Here is a 16,010-nt window from a genome sequence, read left to right on the forward strand (position 1 = left end):
CGGCCTGGGTTCGATCCTCAGCACCACATACAAACGAAGATGTTGTGTCCGCCGAGAACTAAGAAAAAATAAATAAATATTAAAAATTCTCTCTCTCTCTATGTCCCCCTCTATCTCTCACTCTCTCTTTAAAAAAAAAAGGGATAATAAGGAGGCTTGCACTAGCAAAAATCATTTCAGGTCAGATTGAGAAGGGCTTTGGATGCCATGTTCAGACGTTAAATTTTAATCTAGGGCAGTTGTCCGATGTATGTAGGTATAAGAGAGTCACATGACCAGATTTTTTTAAGAGTTAATTCTGGGGCTAGGTTTGTAGCTCAGTAGTGGAGCACTTGTCTACTGGATTCAATCCTCAGCACCACATAAAAATAAACAAGTAAAATAAAGCTATTGTGTTCATCTACAGTTAAAAACACTAATCAATGGAAATTTTTTAAAAAGAGTAATTCTAGCAGAATAGTGGATTAATTTGAGCAAGAGAATGAAAAGAGAGAGACCAATTAGGAAGGCTGCTCTTCTCTTATCTGGAAGAATAATATTAAAGATTTATTTTTGGTGGGTTATGTGATTGAACTGAGTCTCACACATGCTTAAACTCTACCATTAAGCCATACCCCCAGCTCAATTTGGAAATTTTAAAAGCTCCTGGGCAATCCTAATGTACAGCCAGAGTTGAAAACTACAGTTTTCAACTGAACAATTTAAAAAATGAAAATTCTAAGTAAAACATTTCTAAACATGGGTAATATATATAGCTGGGCGCTGTGGCGCATGTTTGTAATCCCAGCAGCTTGGGAGGCTATAGCATGAGGATCACAAGTTCCAAGCCAGGTCAGCAACTGAGTGAGGCCCTGAACAATTTAGCAAGACCCTGCCCTCAAATAAAACATAAAAAGGGCTGGGCATTGGGTCAGTGGTTAAGTGCTTCTGGGTTCCATCCCTGCTGCCAGCGCCCCTAACAAAATAAATAAATAAATGGGACAGTACTGGGGGAAAAAATAAAAGAAATCCATAATCCTATTCTAAACTAACCAAACCACACCTTGGTCTAGATAAGAAAAGAACAATAAGTTACTGATAAATTAAAGCCAGACAGGTATATTTTTGAATGTAGATTTTTGTCACTTAGTAATTGGACAAGCAACTTCACTACTTTAGGCCATGAATTCCTTGTTAGTACAACAGCAATAATAGGAGCTATTATCACAGGATTGCCACCCAACCCCAGCACAAGGACTGTTTTCAGAGTTATACTTTAAAATGTATCTGAAGTTCTTAGTAAAGAAACTGAATTTCTATGGATAGGCCTGGGTTCCTGTGTTCAAGGAACTAACAATTTAAGGATACAGGCAATTAACATAAAGCAGTGTTACATGTTATAAATAACAATTTAATAGCTAATGCATCAGTTAGGAAACTTTCTATTTTAAATCAGATTGAACACTCCTAATTATAAAATCCAAAATTGGAAATGCTTCAAAATTGTTACTAACAACACCACGAGTGGAAAATTCCATACTATGAAACTTTCCTTTATGCACAAATTATTCAGGCTGTGTGTATAAGGCATTTATGAAACAAATTAATTTTGTGTTCTATCCTCAAGATATCTTATTGTATATAAACAAATATTCCAAAATCTGTAACCTCCCCCCCCAAAAAAAACCAATTTCTAGTCCTAAGTATTTGAGTAAGGGATATCCAACCTATGATTAAAACAACAACAACAAAAACCCTCTGGATATCTTAAGCAAAAAGTATATCTCAATTTGGAAATTTTAAAAGCTCCTGGGCAATCCTAATGTACAGCCAGAAGGGACATAAATGTCTGGGGATAGGTTTGGAAAGCAAGCAGAAATATAAGGAAGAACGGAATACCAAAAAGCAGGAGGCACAACCTGTCTTTTAGCAATAATCTGAAAAGACACTGCAGGGCTAAGAGTGCAGCTTCGTGGTAATGCACTTGCCTGGTATGCATGAGGTATTCATGATCCTTAGCTCCCCCCCAACACACACTCACTCACACACAAAATAAGGAAAGTATACTGCTACCTGAGGATACCAAGCAGGAATGAATTCTAGCCTCATGGTGGGGGACACCTGCTCCCAATAAGACTTCCACAATGGAAAGACCCATCTCCCACTTGACAGTGCCTTTGGATGCAGGACAAATTAAAAAGACCTTATAGCTGGTACTGAACACTAGCAGAGCAGGCACTGTACTGCATAAAACCAGGTATTGAGGGCTTTAGGTGGAATGTCTCATTAATCTTTATAATCATCACATGAGAAAAACCAAGTCTCAGGCTAATTTTCCAAAGTTTACAGAACCAGCAAGTAAAAATAGGCATTCAAATCCATAAAGTTTATTTCAAAGGGTAGGTACATAGCTACTAATTACTCCAAGTGGAGGAAAAGATGCAATCACATCTGGCTAGGAGAGCAAGGAAATGCTTTTTGAACTGAATAGACTGAGTATTCCTTGAAAATGGATAGATCTGTAAAAAGTACTTTTACACAAAGTAATGCTTGTTGTAATAAAAACTAGAAAATGCACTTAAAGTAGAAATTAGAAAACAAAATTTCCACATTTCTACAATCTAGGGATAACTAAAAGTAATATTGTGGTGATTAGTATTCTTCATTAAACACATTTAATATAAAAATAAGTGCATTTTTTTGACCTTACAAAAAATCATACTGTATCAGCAACTTAATTTTTCTACACAACAATATATTCTAAATATCTTCTCATGCCAAAAAGAATGTCTCTACAACAGCGGTTTCCAAATTTTATGGTCTCAGGATCACTTTATACTAAGAGATTTCCTGTATATGTGGGCTGTATATTTCAACATTTACTATATTAGAAATGCAAAAAAATTAAATATGTAACAATTGTTTTAAAATAATAAACCCAGGGCTGGGACGTGGCTCAAGCGGTAGCGTGCTCGCCTGGCACGCTGGGTTCGATCCTCAGCACATAAAAATAAAATAGAGATGTTGTATCCACCAAAAACTAAAAAATAAATATTAAAAATTCTCTCTCTCTTAAAAAATAAATAATATTTTATTTTTATCCCCAGGCCAATATATATTAACATAGACAGCATTTTAAATGAAAATTAACTGACTTTCAAAACAAAATTATCTGAAAGAGTGGCAATGTTTTTTACATACTTGCAAATTTCTTTCTTTTTTTTTTAAAGAGAGAGAGGAGAGAGAGAATTTTTTCAATATTTATTTTTTAGTTATCAGCGGACACAACATCTTTGTTGGTATGTGGTGCTGAGGATTGAACCTGGGCCGCACTGCACGCCAGGCGAGTGCGCTACCCGCTTGAGCCACATCCCCAGCCCCCATACTTGCAAATTTCTTTACTGTCTGGCTTAATAGAAGATAGACGGGCTAACTTACCTACTATATATACAATCTACTTTGATGTGTTGTTTTAATTGAAGTATGCAAAGAAAATGTGACCTTGAATAGATCTCCTTGTTAAAAATACTTTTAAATTATTCATTTTAAAACAACACAGATAATGCTAAAGCAGCTCTGACTTTTTTCCTCCAATCCTTGTCCTGGCCCTCGGAGCTTTATTAGTTTGCTTTCTCCTTTTCAGATTTATGCCTTCATATTTATATGCACATATGTGTAAATGCACATTGTTTGTGGCAATTTGTTTTTTCTCAATTAATCTTTTCACATAAACCTACCTTTTTAACATTTGGAGATAACTTAAAACAGAACACATAAATTAGGATTTACAGATTGTCTTAAGATATTCTTTTGAGAATTTTGACTACCCCATTCCTTTCAATAATCTTGAAGTTTCTAAAGAGTAAAGTTATTATATAAATCCTCAAGTTTTTGATCAAATAAATCTGACAAATGTTCTGTAAGAAAAACAACCTTCAATTTTTCTTCTTCCCTGCATATTTAGAATAATTATCTTCCAAGATTCACATCTTTTCCCAGTATCTCCAAGAATAATTTCTTGATATGAATTTTTTGGCTGGAATCTTACTTCCCTCTTAATTCCCTCATCATGGCAAAGTTCCTTTCAGAAAAGGAGTTCTTTGAATTAAGAGACGTCGCATACTCATATTACACTGTCACTCAAGCTCCTCTAGAATAAAAAACTTAACGCCAACCATGCCAACAGTTCCTACATTCCACATCAGAGGCGGAGACCTATTGGAATGCTTTAGATTCGCCATTTATCTTGTTCTTTTCAAGTGCTGCATGGTATTCCATAATGCAAATGCAACAGTGTATCCTCCCTCTCCAGACGACTGTTGCCATTTTTTTGAATTTCACACCCCCACCCAAAAGCTGAGGATCATTACACACAAGTGCAAGTGCCCAAGGCAACACTTCTATAGGTGGAAGAGCTGTGAGTGCTTTCTTTTTCATTTTGTAGTATCTGGAGAACCACTGCAGGTATGTTAGGAGACAAAACAGCCCCAGGCCAACAACCCGGCCAGCCAGGAGAGGTTCTCCCAGACAGCTTCCTCCTTTCAAAATGGACGCTGAATTCGTTTTTTTCCCTAGTAGATGCAAGAAATTCTAGCAGCGAAGCCAGATAAACATTCAAGTCATCAGGCACTACGACTAAATTCAGGGAAAAGCCCCGCCAGCTCCTTCAGTTGGCTACGCCTGCTTCCGGGAAGCGGACCGGAAGCCGCTCCTGTATTCTGCGTCAAACCCGACTTCAGGGGCCGTCGTAAAAGTGTCGCTCCTCGTCACTCCGACCGGCCACAGGTTTCCGCTCGCCTCTGGCCGGGGGTCGAGAACTGCAGGCGTTAGTTTCCCTTAAGATGGCGGATGAAGAGGCCGAGGGTGCGGAGAGGATGGAAGTGAGCACCGAGTTGCCCCAGACCCCTCAGCGACTGGCATCTGTAAGTCCTTGTGGGCAAGTTCCTTTTGTCCTCCCCCCTGTGCCTCCCTACCACATTGAGGAGGATGCGGGGCTTCACCCCCTATGGCGGCTCTGGGGAGGGGGAAGTCATATGGATTGATCTGGAAGGAAGACTCCGAATGAAAAGTTAGTCGTCACCCACATTCCTGCCAGCCAAGTCTACGAAATATAATGACTGTCATTTATTAGTCTTGATGAGCTCCAGCATGCATGTCTCAATCCTGAAGTAGAAAGAACTGGGGATGTTATTAGGTGGTTTGATGTGGGAGCTGAGGCGAGATTGGAGAAAGCCATTTTCTGATAGACGCAGTGCTAACCCCTCTTGATGGTAGGAATCCAGGACGCAGCACCTGGTGTTGTATCGCATAGCTGGCTGGGCGGGATCTGGTAGTGGCAGGGAATGTTGCCGCTGTCAAGTCCCATCCAGATGTGGGGTGTAGGAATTGTCTTTCATTATAACATCTTGATATTACAAGGCCTAATCCTCAATGGAGAAACCCATCATCTGTCGCCGCTTTGAAAAGCTGAAGCAGGGACTTCTAGACATTTCAATTCAGAGCAATACGACTAATTAATATCAGAATCTATGCTTTGCTCTTGTATTTTGAGAGAATGGGAAGGCAGAATTAGTGTGCAAATTTGAGTCAGTAGTCTGGCCATAGGGAGAAAGCTAGCTGAAGAAGATAAGAAGTGGGGGGCAATGTTAGGGAATGTTCTGGATGTGCTCCTCCCTTCCCAGGCATTTAGTGGAGAGTTATATAGGAAACATCCCACTATCTACCATGGCATTATGTTTTATCAGTTTGGTTTTCAGCTGCATATAGAAAGGTGTGTGGTAAATAGCTCTTAATGAAGTTTAATTGGTTTGCAGTTTTAATAAGATACATTCTTCAAGTATTTTAATTCTGTAGACATTGAGTGTTGTTTTATGAGCAACAGAATGAGCTGTGGAAATGAGTCAACAACAAATTGGAGAGACTGGCTGGGAGGTAGAATCCAGATAGGGATGAAGCTAGAATAAGGGTTTGCTTAAGGCCAGTGTTTCTTTCCTATTTTTCTCTACCTCAAATAGCTCTCCAAATTCATTTTATTACTGGTAGTATACTACGAAAAATCTATTTAAGAGGATGAGGGGCTGGGACTGGGCTCAGAGGTGGAGCACTTGCCTGGCACATGTGAGGTACTGGGTTTGATCCTCAGCATCACATTCAAATGAACAAATAAAATGATGTACATATATACATATATGTGTGTGAGTGTACACATATATATACATACACACATACACATATATATGTATATAAGATTATAAGGAAGGAGAAGATGTGAAAAGTTTCGAAGCAGCTGGAACTTTTTTTTTGTGGGGGCCATGCTGGGACTCAAACCCAATGACTTGGACATGCTAACCAAGGACTGTACCACTGAGCTACATCCCCAGCCATGAAACATTTCTTCTTAATGGTGAGCCAAGGTACTCTGGAGAATGAGGCAGGAGAATTGCTTGATACCAGGAGTTCCAACATGGCAAGACCCTGGCTCAAAAAAAAAAAATTGTGCTTTTTACTTGTTGGAAGGAATGGAGAAACTATGTTGTGGTCAGAAGAAGAGTTGTTTTAGTTTTATATCCCCGAAGATGGCTTATTTATTTAAAGCTTTGATATATTTCTTTTTTTTTTTTAAAAAAGATCACTTTAATATTTATTCTTTAATCATCAGCAGACACAACTTCTTTGTTTTGTATGTGGTGCTGAGGATCGAACCCGGGCCGCACACATGCCAGGCGAGCGCGCTACCGCTTGAGCCACATCCCCAGCCCTGATATATTTCTTCAATTGGCACAATAAAACCTCATCTGGATTCTACTAATTTGGAATTGAAGACAATAGTACAGGAATTGAGTTGCAATTTATGTGGCAAACTCTTTACTTTTCAAAAAATAACATTAGATTTCTTTGGACTTTGCAAAAATAGTAAGTGGATAGTGTAATATAGCTTCATAGACTACTGTCACAGATAATATACTAATTCAAGACAGAGTGATGTAGCTGGATAGAAACATACGACTGTTAAGCCTCATAACTACTCTTTTTAAGTTGAATCTCTCTGCTTGACCCCAGAGAAGATTTGGCTACCTTCTTTTCAAAGCTGTTATTTTCAATTTTATTCTACTGGTGGAATAAGATACTGGCTTACCGTTTACTAATACTTTGCTGTTAAGCAAAACAAGCTTAGTTTTAGATTTTTTAAAAATCACCATTGTATTTTAAATCACCATTGGAGGCAGGAGAAAACAAAAATAATAAAAATGAGCCAAATATAGAGGTTTAAGAACTCTAACCACTTCAATTACCCTTGTTTATAATTTCTGATTTCCTTAACATTCCTTCATATATATATATATTTGTGAAACTACTATTTTTAATATTCCTAATATCACCTAACATGAAGTTAGAATGAAATAATATGTATGAGTTATTGATAAAATTATATTATAAAAGCCATAGCTTAAGTGTCACTAGGGATGTATCTTGGTGATAGTGATAGAGCACTTGCCTAGCATGCATGAGACCCTGAATTCGATTCCCAGCACCAAAAAAAAAAAAAAAAAAAAAAAAGGAAAAGAAAAGAAAAGAAAATCACAAGAGGAACTGACTCAGTAGGTCTGCAGTGAGGAGTAAGGTCCAAGAATCTACATTTTCCCACAAGCATGACCTGAAATCCTGGTTTGTGGGCCACAGTTTGAATAACACTTAGCTAAATATTTGAAGTTATAAGTTGAGGCTATAGAAATGGATAAGATCTTTGAGGATTAGTGTGTGTATGTACATTTGTACACACACACTTGTGTGTATGGACCTGGAAATGGAACAGCCTAGAAAATAAAAGTTATATCCAGTATCAACTAGCTCAAAACTAAGCTAGTTTTGAGGAGAGGGTGGTTTATTGGGTCCATCATGAGTGTTGAGAAAAATTGGAAATCCAGAGGGCATTTGGGGTGATCTGCTAGAACTTTTGCCTTCTGTCTTGGACTAGATTTTCTTCTTTATCTTAGAAGATATCTCCTGACATGGTGTTAAGCTCTTTTCTTTTGCTTGACTACATACTCTGTTTAGGTAATTTCATCCAGTTCTTTGGAATTAAATATCATCTGTATGTGTTCAGTCTCTAGTCATCTCATGTCTGAACTCCAGAATCATAAATTCAGCTGTCTACTTATCATTTCTACTTAGATGTCTGATAGGTATTTCAAACGGGGAACAATTAGGAAGTCACTGCAGTAACCCAAATCATAGTTAATGATAGCTTGCACTAGGTAGAATATCATTGGAGCTGGAGGAAAGTAGATGAATTTAAGAGAGAGTTTGGAAATATAGTAGAAGCAAACAAAAACAAAAACAACAACAAAAAAATCTTTATGATGGATTAGGAAAAGGGAAGAAATAGATAACATCTGGATCTCCAGTTTTTGACTTTAGCACTATGACAATGGTTGTGTCATGTTCTGAGAGGAAGGACCAGGTTCTAAGAGAAGAGAAGGGAAAGGCAGATCAAGAGTTTTCTTATCCCTGTCTCAGTAGATGACACCTTCATCACAGCTTTTGAACACAGACATTTCTGACAATCAAGCCATTTTCTGTTGCATTTCTGAAATTAAATTTCTGTTGCCTGGATAACTGTAATGGCCTCTTAACTGGTGTCTTTGCTTCTGCTTTTGCCATCTTTTAGTCCATTCTTTATAGAGCAACTAGTGTAATCTTTATAAGATTACAGTCTTGCTGAGTATAGTGGTACATGTTCTGTAATTCCAGTGACTCAGGAGGCTGAGGCAGGATTATTGCAAGTTTGAGGCCTGTTTTAGCAACTTAGTAACACCCTAACAATTTAGTGAGATCCTGTCTCAAAAAAAAAAGGGGGGGGGATTGTGGTTATAGCTCAATGATAAAACACCCCTGGATTCAATCCCACTACCAAAATAATAATAACAACAACAACAATAATCAATAATAATAATAATAGTCTCCTGCCTGAATTTTTCAGAGGCTTCCCATTGTACTTGGAAAAGTCTGACCTCATTGACTTTACAAGCCCTTTATGACTTTGCCTGGTCTAGCCCTTTATATTTTTCCCTCATTTCCTTTCTCCTCATTCACCTTTAGCCATACTGTCCTGTCTCCCCCTCTCCCCCATTTTTTTGTACTAGAAATTGAACAAAGTGACACTCTACCACTGGGCTACATTTCCTAGTCCCTCCCTTTTTAAAAAAATTTAAGATAGGATGTCACTAAATTGCCCAGTATAACCTCAAATTTGTGATCCTCCTGCCTCAGCCTCCCCAATAACTGTCATTACAGTCATATGCCACCACCTGGGCCTTGTTCCTTCTAAACATGTGCTTTACCACTGAACTACCCCCACCCCAACCTCTGCCCTTACTCTTTTTTTTTAATATTTATTTTTATCTTTATTTTCTTTTATGTGATGCTGAAGATCGAACCCAGTGATTCACACATGCCAGGCGAGCATGCTACCACTTGAGCCACCTCCCGAGCCCCTGCCCTTATTCTTAAATGAATCAGTAACTAAGGATTGATATCAGTGATTTTATTTTAGAAAGACTGGTAGTAGCTTGGGGATTGGAGGTTGTGGATGGAAGAAGGAAGAGGAAATGAGGGACCATATTAGAATAGTGTCCAACCTTGGAATCTAGGCAAATAGGGACATATGAAAAGTTAAAACAGGAATTCTGGGGATATCATGGGATTTGAGATATTAAAAGTCATGTTGTTGATATAAATTTAAGGACTGAATGTTATGGTTAGAAAGGGAAATTTAAAATTTGAGAATTTAAGAGAATATTATGCTTTTGCAATGGTAGAGCTGGGTTACATGCACTTGTTATATGTTTTTCTTAATTATTTATTTTAATGTCTTTATTTTACTTTATGTGTAATTGGAGCTGAGGATTATGTGGTGCTGAGGATTGAACCCAGTGCCTCAACGCAAGCTAGGCGAGTGCTCTTAGTCTGAGCCACAACCCCAGCCCATTGTTATATGTTCTTAATAGCACCTATTTCATACTTCCATTGTATTCTATATTGCTTGTTTACTGTGTTCTTTCTAGACAGTAAACGCCTTGAGTGCATGAACTTTTTCTTGTTCACAGCTACTATCTTCACTATCTAACACATTGCCTTGAAATTTTTATTGAATGAATGAATGAATAGATACTAACTGAGGTGTTGTGGAGGTAGAAGTAATAGGAGTTGAGGAGAAAAGTAACATTGTGGAAGTATAATTTGTATGCATATAATATACCCACTTTAAGCATTTTCTGGATAAGTTTTGACAAATTTGTATATCTGTGTGATTACCACCAAATCAGGATATAGAACATTTGCATTACTCCCTCAAATTGTCTTGTGGGGATTTTTTTTTTTAAGTTTAATATTTTTATGCTTGTGTTATAATCATTTACTTCAGGGAAAGAATATCCACAATCCATATCATGTATAGAAGATCTTTAAAAGAAAACAATATTTCAATAGTTGACTTTAAAACGTTGATGTATTAAAAGGGTGAGAAGTTACATTCTGTATTCATTGGGGGTAACTTTCCTTAGAAATTTGGTCCTATGTAGTTTTAAGCTACAGCACAACTTTCTTTTAGTAAGGATTTGCTTTGAGTAGGAAAACTAGATGAAAGCTTGGGTTTCTTGAATCCCAACTGAAGTGCTTTGTCACCAGGTCTTATTGGGGCCTAATTGCTGTTGTTTTTTAATCATCTCATAATTTCTACAGTGAACAGTTAGGGAAATTCAGATTTTCAGTACCAAATTTTATAGAGTTAGATATTAAGTTCTAAAATCTCAGATGAAAGTGACAGATTCAGTCTCACTATGTAAGAGGCTAGAGAATAACATTAACTTAATGTAGATGACCTGGAGCTGCAAACTGACTTCTTTAATAGATATTTGCAGGCAAATAAAAACTTTCTTGTCCTCAGTACTGTATAAATAATTTCTCTGAATAGATAATGTGTATAAATCAATGATGCAGTATGAACCAGTGAGGTATCTTGCCCATTCTTTTTTTTTTCCTTAATGCTGGGAATTGAATGCAGGGATGCTTAACCACCGAGCCACAACTCCAGCCCTTTTTATATATATATTTATTTTTATGTTTTGATACAGGGTCTCACTAAGTTGCTTAGGACCTTGCTAATTGCTGAGGCTGGCCTTGAATTTGGTGATCTTTCTGCCTCAGCCTCCTGAGACCCTAGGATTACAGGTGTGCACCACTGCACCTGGCTTTGCCCATCCTTTCATGTACTGACTTTGAAATATGCCTCAGATTTCCTTTGCCGTCACTTTATTTATTTATCTAAAGGTGTTAATCATATAATGTTCTATGAAATGATTTTCCTTAAGCTTTTAGCCAATTGCCTCATATGACTTTAAGACAAAATACTAAGACCTTAGTCCCAAGTGACTTACTGTGAACTCTTGTGTATTCTTTCATGGTATTCTGAATATTGAAGAAACAATAGTTATTTGATGAGCTTGGTTTTTAAAGCATTTGATACAGCCTTTAAAAAATGTTTTATAGCTATAATAAGCTGAGTGCTTATGAAAACAAACTTTACTAAATAAACTTTACTGAAAGACTCCAGAAGAGTTATTGTGGTTCCTTGAGTACCCACTTGCTACCCAGGAGTGACATAGGCCCTGGCCAGGATGGAGTTTACATTTATTCTTTTGAATATATTTCTCCTATTTGTTTACTTAATACTGCTCTTCAGAACAAAGTATTTGATTTATTTGGAGGAGTGGGACAATAACCACTTACTGTATCTTTTATGGGCTAACTTTTAAAATGCCACTCAACTTTGGTATTTATAAGTAAGCCAGAAATGACTTTAGTTATGGGAAGGAACATCTATTAATTTATCCATTAATTGTTTTTATATACACATGCTCTACCTTGCAGTCTAATCTGAGAAAGGATTTTAGTTGTTTTGCAAGTAGATTCTTTTAGGCAAGTAGATTTCATTCATCCAGAGACTTTAAGAAAAATCTCGAAAATTGAGGTATGATCTGTGGTCAGAGATGAAAAAGAAAGAGAATAGCTTAATAGGGACAGGATACTTTTTAAAAATCAAATTCAGACCAGCATACTTAGGAGAAAAAAAAAAAAGAAAGAGGCCTTGTATGTCATACACCTCAATATGTGACCCTAGCTTATGTTAGCAATCCCTTAAATACTTAAATAAAGTTAAATAGATTTACTGCTGTTATATTTAAAGACAGCACATTGTTGGCAGGAATAACAAACATTATAAAATGAAAAAAAAAATCTTAGGCTTAGAATTGCATCAAAACTAGCAAGGTAAACGAACCTTATTTGAGATGAAAATAAAGCCTTACAAAGGTTCCGTTGTGTATAGGGCTAGTCTCTTCTGTGTTTTTGATCTCAGATTTTTAGTTGTCTGCACAATCAACAGTAATCAGAGTGATATGGTTGCCAGGCTAGTGCTCATTCCTCTGTACAGAAGCATATTGTGGGTATTCCATAAGAGTGTAATCTACATGAGAACAATTTGGATACTGTGTCATTAAAGATGGTCATTTCTAGGAATGGACTAATTTGTTTCCTCTCTTTATTCCCGTTTAACCCCTGAGTAGAGATTATGAGACATAAGAGCTATCTTTGTTTATTTGAAAGGGTGTTAGATGAAAGAGCAGAGTGCATTGTATTGAATTATTTCAGGATGGTAGGTTTTGAATTAAAAATGGAAGTTGGTTGAGAATTGTTCAGATAGGCTCAGGTAGCTATCAGATAGTTTTGAGTTTCCTTTGGAATAAGCAGTTGAACTGGCATTTGTTGTGTTGTTTTTAAAGATGAAGTTTGTTAAATAGCATTTTAAGAAAACTTTGTAGACAAAGTCTTCTTGGTGCATACAGGTGCTCTAAATACCAATCCAGTATTGCCTATGAAAAATTCTAGAGCCTCCAGATTTTGTCACCTTTTTTTAAAAAGAAGAATTTAAAAAGGACTAGGCCTCCGAAGGCTCTATAGATGTCTAGCAGTTGTTTTAAGAAAGAATCCATTGTGGTTTGATGAAGGAAACTATTATACTTATATTATTTTTTAAAGAATGATGTTCCCAAACAGGCATCTGTGTCCCTGGGTCAGAGTTGTCAAGATATCTTTTTGTCTCCATGGGGATGAGGAAAATGTTTGGAATACGTGGGAATTTAAATGTTGTGAGAACTTGTTTTTACAGAACGGTCAACTGGGAATGCTTTCCCTTAATTTTAGATGTTAGGGGAAATTTTTTTTCTGGATACTGAAATTTAAAATTCTTAATTTATATCTGTTGCAAATGGAGGAAAACACCAAAACCACCAAACAACAAAAATTAAACCTATTCCAGTCACTAAGAGGTAAATTTATATTCTTGAAGATAACACCACCAATACCAGGAAGTAGTATGAGTACAGAATAAATGCTGTATTAGTATTAAATGCTGTATTAGTATTAACAGGGGAGATAAATTTTATTGGCTTTATCAGTGAGGGATTTGTTAAGGTGGGTCTTGAGCTGGGCCTTGAGGAGAAGATAAGGAAGTGGGTGGAGGGTGGAGGAGTAGAGTGCTAGAGAGGACACTTAAGGCATTTACAGATATTCTGCCTAAATCAACCAACATAGATATTTAAAAAATATTGATTCTTCATGCTAAGGCATGTAATGACAGCTACAATTTAGGAATATTTAGTAATATTAAAGAATGTTAGGCAGTTGTTAGCTAAGAGACTTCATTTGGAGGAAAAGATTAAATATAAGGCAAAGCTTTGTTGTTTTGTTTTACTGTTAATCTGAAATTGAACAAATCAATAAGGGTAAATTTAAAAGACTTGTGTTTTTGTATTTGTAGAGTGAGCACTGAATTCTAGGAGAATTAGAATTAGAATACCTAGGTTTTTTTCCCTCAGTGTTGGGTATCAAATCCAGGGCCTCATTCATGCCAGCTCTTACACTAAGCTACATCTCTAGTGAAATCTATAGAAATTTTGAAGGTGTTTTGTCTTTTTAAAATGTTTATAAAAATTAAGATTATATAAAACTTGCTTTCCCAACCTTAACAGTATTTTATGGCATTCTGACTACATAGAATGGCATATTGTACCTCGATTTATTGATAGATATTTTGGTACACTTCATCTTTTCACTTATAATTGATGTTGTGGTGCATATCCTGGTATGTGTTTTGTGTGTGTGTGTGTGGGCAAGTATATACTTGGGCAAGTATAGCTAAATGATAGATTCTAAAATTTCTTAAACTATACTCCTATTGATGTATATTCAAGTTATTGGTGTTTTGCTGTTATGAATAAATTTGTACCTGAAATGTGTTAGATTGAAAAAGCTTTAAAATGATTTCTGTAAATGATGTGTGTGTGTGTATATATTCTCTCTATATAAATATGTGTATATGTATGTGTATATGTATATAATGTATGTATATAATATGTGTGTATTTATGTATATAAATATGTATATAAATTAAAATAGAAAAAAAAGAGTACACAATGAAAACTAAGCCCTTCCCATGGTTTTTCCTACTCTTAAATTATTTTAAACTTTTCTAGAGGTTTTTTGTTCACAGTAAGCATATACACTTACCTCTTCTTCTCCTACTCTCCAACCTTACTTCCTTCTGTTTTGTCTCTTCCTCCTCTCCTTCCTTCCCATTTCCTTTCTCCCTCTATAAATGGTAGCATACTATACTCAGTGTTCTGCATCTGTTGCATTTTATTTAAAATATAATTTGAAGAATGACTTATATCAGAACATATCTATACTTTTCCCCTTATTAGAATGGCAGCATTGAATTTTTTATGTTCCATGATTTGTTCAATTGTTATTTTGGGACATTTAGATTGTTTACAGTCTTTTACTATTATAAATAATGCTGCTAATAAAAACACTTGTGTACTTTTTATACATGTTTGGGTTCATTCAATGAATACATTCCTAGAAATGGAAATGCCTGAGTCAGGATATATAAATTAAAATTTTTAGTAAGTGTCTGCATATTGCCCTTTATAGAGAATGGGATAATTTAACTCTTATAGTAATACTTACAAAAATTTTCCACAAAATTTTATTAAGTGGAGTTTATTTGTGGATGGAATATTGATCTTTATAAGAGCAAATTCAGATGGCTTTGTATATAATAAAATATCTCACATTTTCCTTAGTGAACTATTGTGAAACCTAGTATAAAATCTTAGTTCTAATTACATTGTTAACTTTCAAAACTGCTTGGATAAGTTTTGTAAATTTATCATAGCTTTATCAAATTCTACTTCCTTTTCTTTGCCCTAAAAATTATGGTTTTGTTTGGGCATTGAATCCAGGTTCCTACTTGTGCCAGGCAAATGCTCTACTACTAAGCCACATTCCTAACCCTGGAAGTTATATGTATATATGTTTTTGGTAGTAGGGATTGAACCCAGAGGCACTTAACCACTGAACCACATCCCCAGCCCTTTGTAGTTTTTATTTTGAAACAGGGTCTTGCCAAGTTGCTTAGGGCTTCACTAGGTTTCTGAGGCTGACCTTGAACTTGCTATCCTTTTACCTCAGACTCACGAGTCAGTGGGATTATAGGCATATGCCACCACTTTGTGGTGCTGGGGATTCAACCAGGGCCCTGTGCATGGGAGGCAAGCACTCTACCAACTGAGCTATATCCCCAGCCCTGAAAATTATATTTTTAACATGTCAAGGAGGCACCTGCTAAGATATAGAGAACAGATACATATTTACCTTGTCAAAGCCCTTGTGTGATTTTAAACATTGTTCAGCCTTTGTTTTTGCAGACTGACAAGTTTTAATTTTCCATCCCTATTACTTTTTCTGGGGTTTCCCCATGGTAAATTTTTGTTTGGATAACTCTTCTCAATAGCATCTGATATTTTACAGTTTGGATCAGGGATGTTCCAGTGTCACAGGGGCAAGGGTTACGTAGACAACTTCTGGGTGGGTACCCTATTTTAAGTTGGGTTAGGGTATAATAAATGTGC

General features: G+C 36.3%; 1 protein-coding gene across 1 annotated transcript in view; it reads left to right on the top strand.

Moving 5' to 3' along the window:
* The first annotated feature begins 4,595 nt into the window (after positions 1–4,595).
* Ubr1 (ubiquitin protein ligase E3 component n-recognin 1) overlaps positions 4,596–16,010 on the top strand; it is a 160,305-nt gene continuing 148,890 nt past the window's right edge. The window contains exon 1 of the mRNA XM_005316473.5: positions 4,596–4,901. Within this exon, the coding sequence (XP_005316530.2) occupies positions 4,821–4,901 (81 nt within the window). The 5' untranslated portion in view covers positions 4,596–4,820. The remainder of the gene's footprint in view (positions 4,902–16,010) is intronic.

This window comes from Ictidomys tridecemlineatus, chromosome 5, assembly GCF_052094955.1.
Source record: "Ictidomys tridecemlineatus isolate mIctTri1 chromosome 5, mIctTri1.hap1, whole genome shotgun sequence".
NCBI classification, from domain to species: domain Eukaryota; kingdom Metazoa; phylum Chordata; class Mammalia; order Rodentia; family Sciuridae; genus Ictidomys; species Ictidomys tridecemlineatus.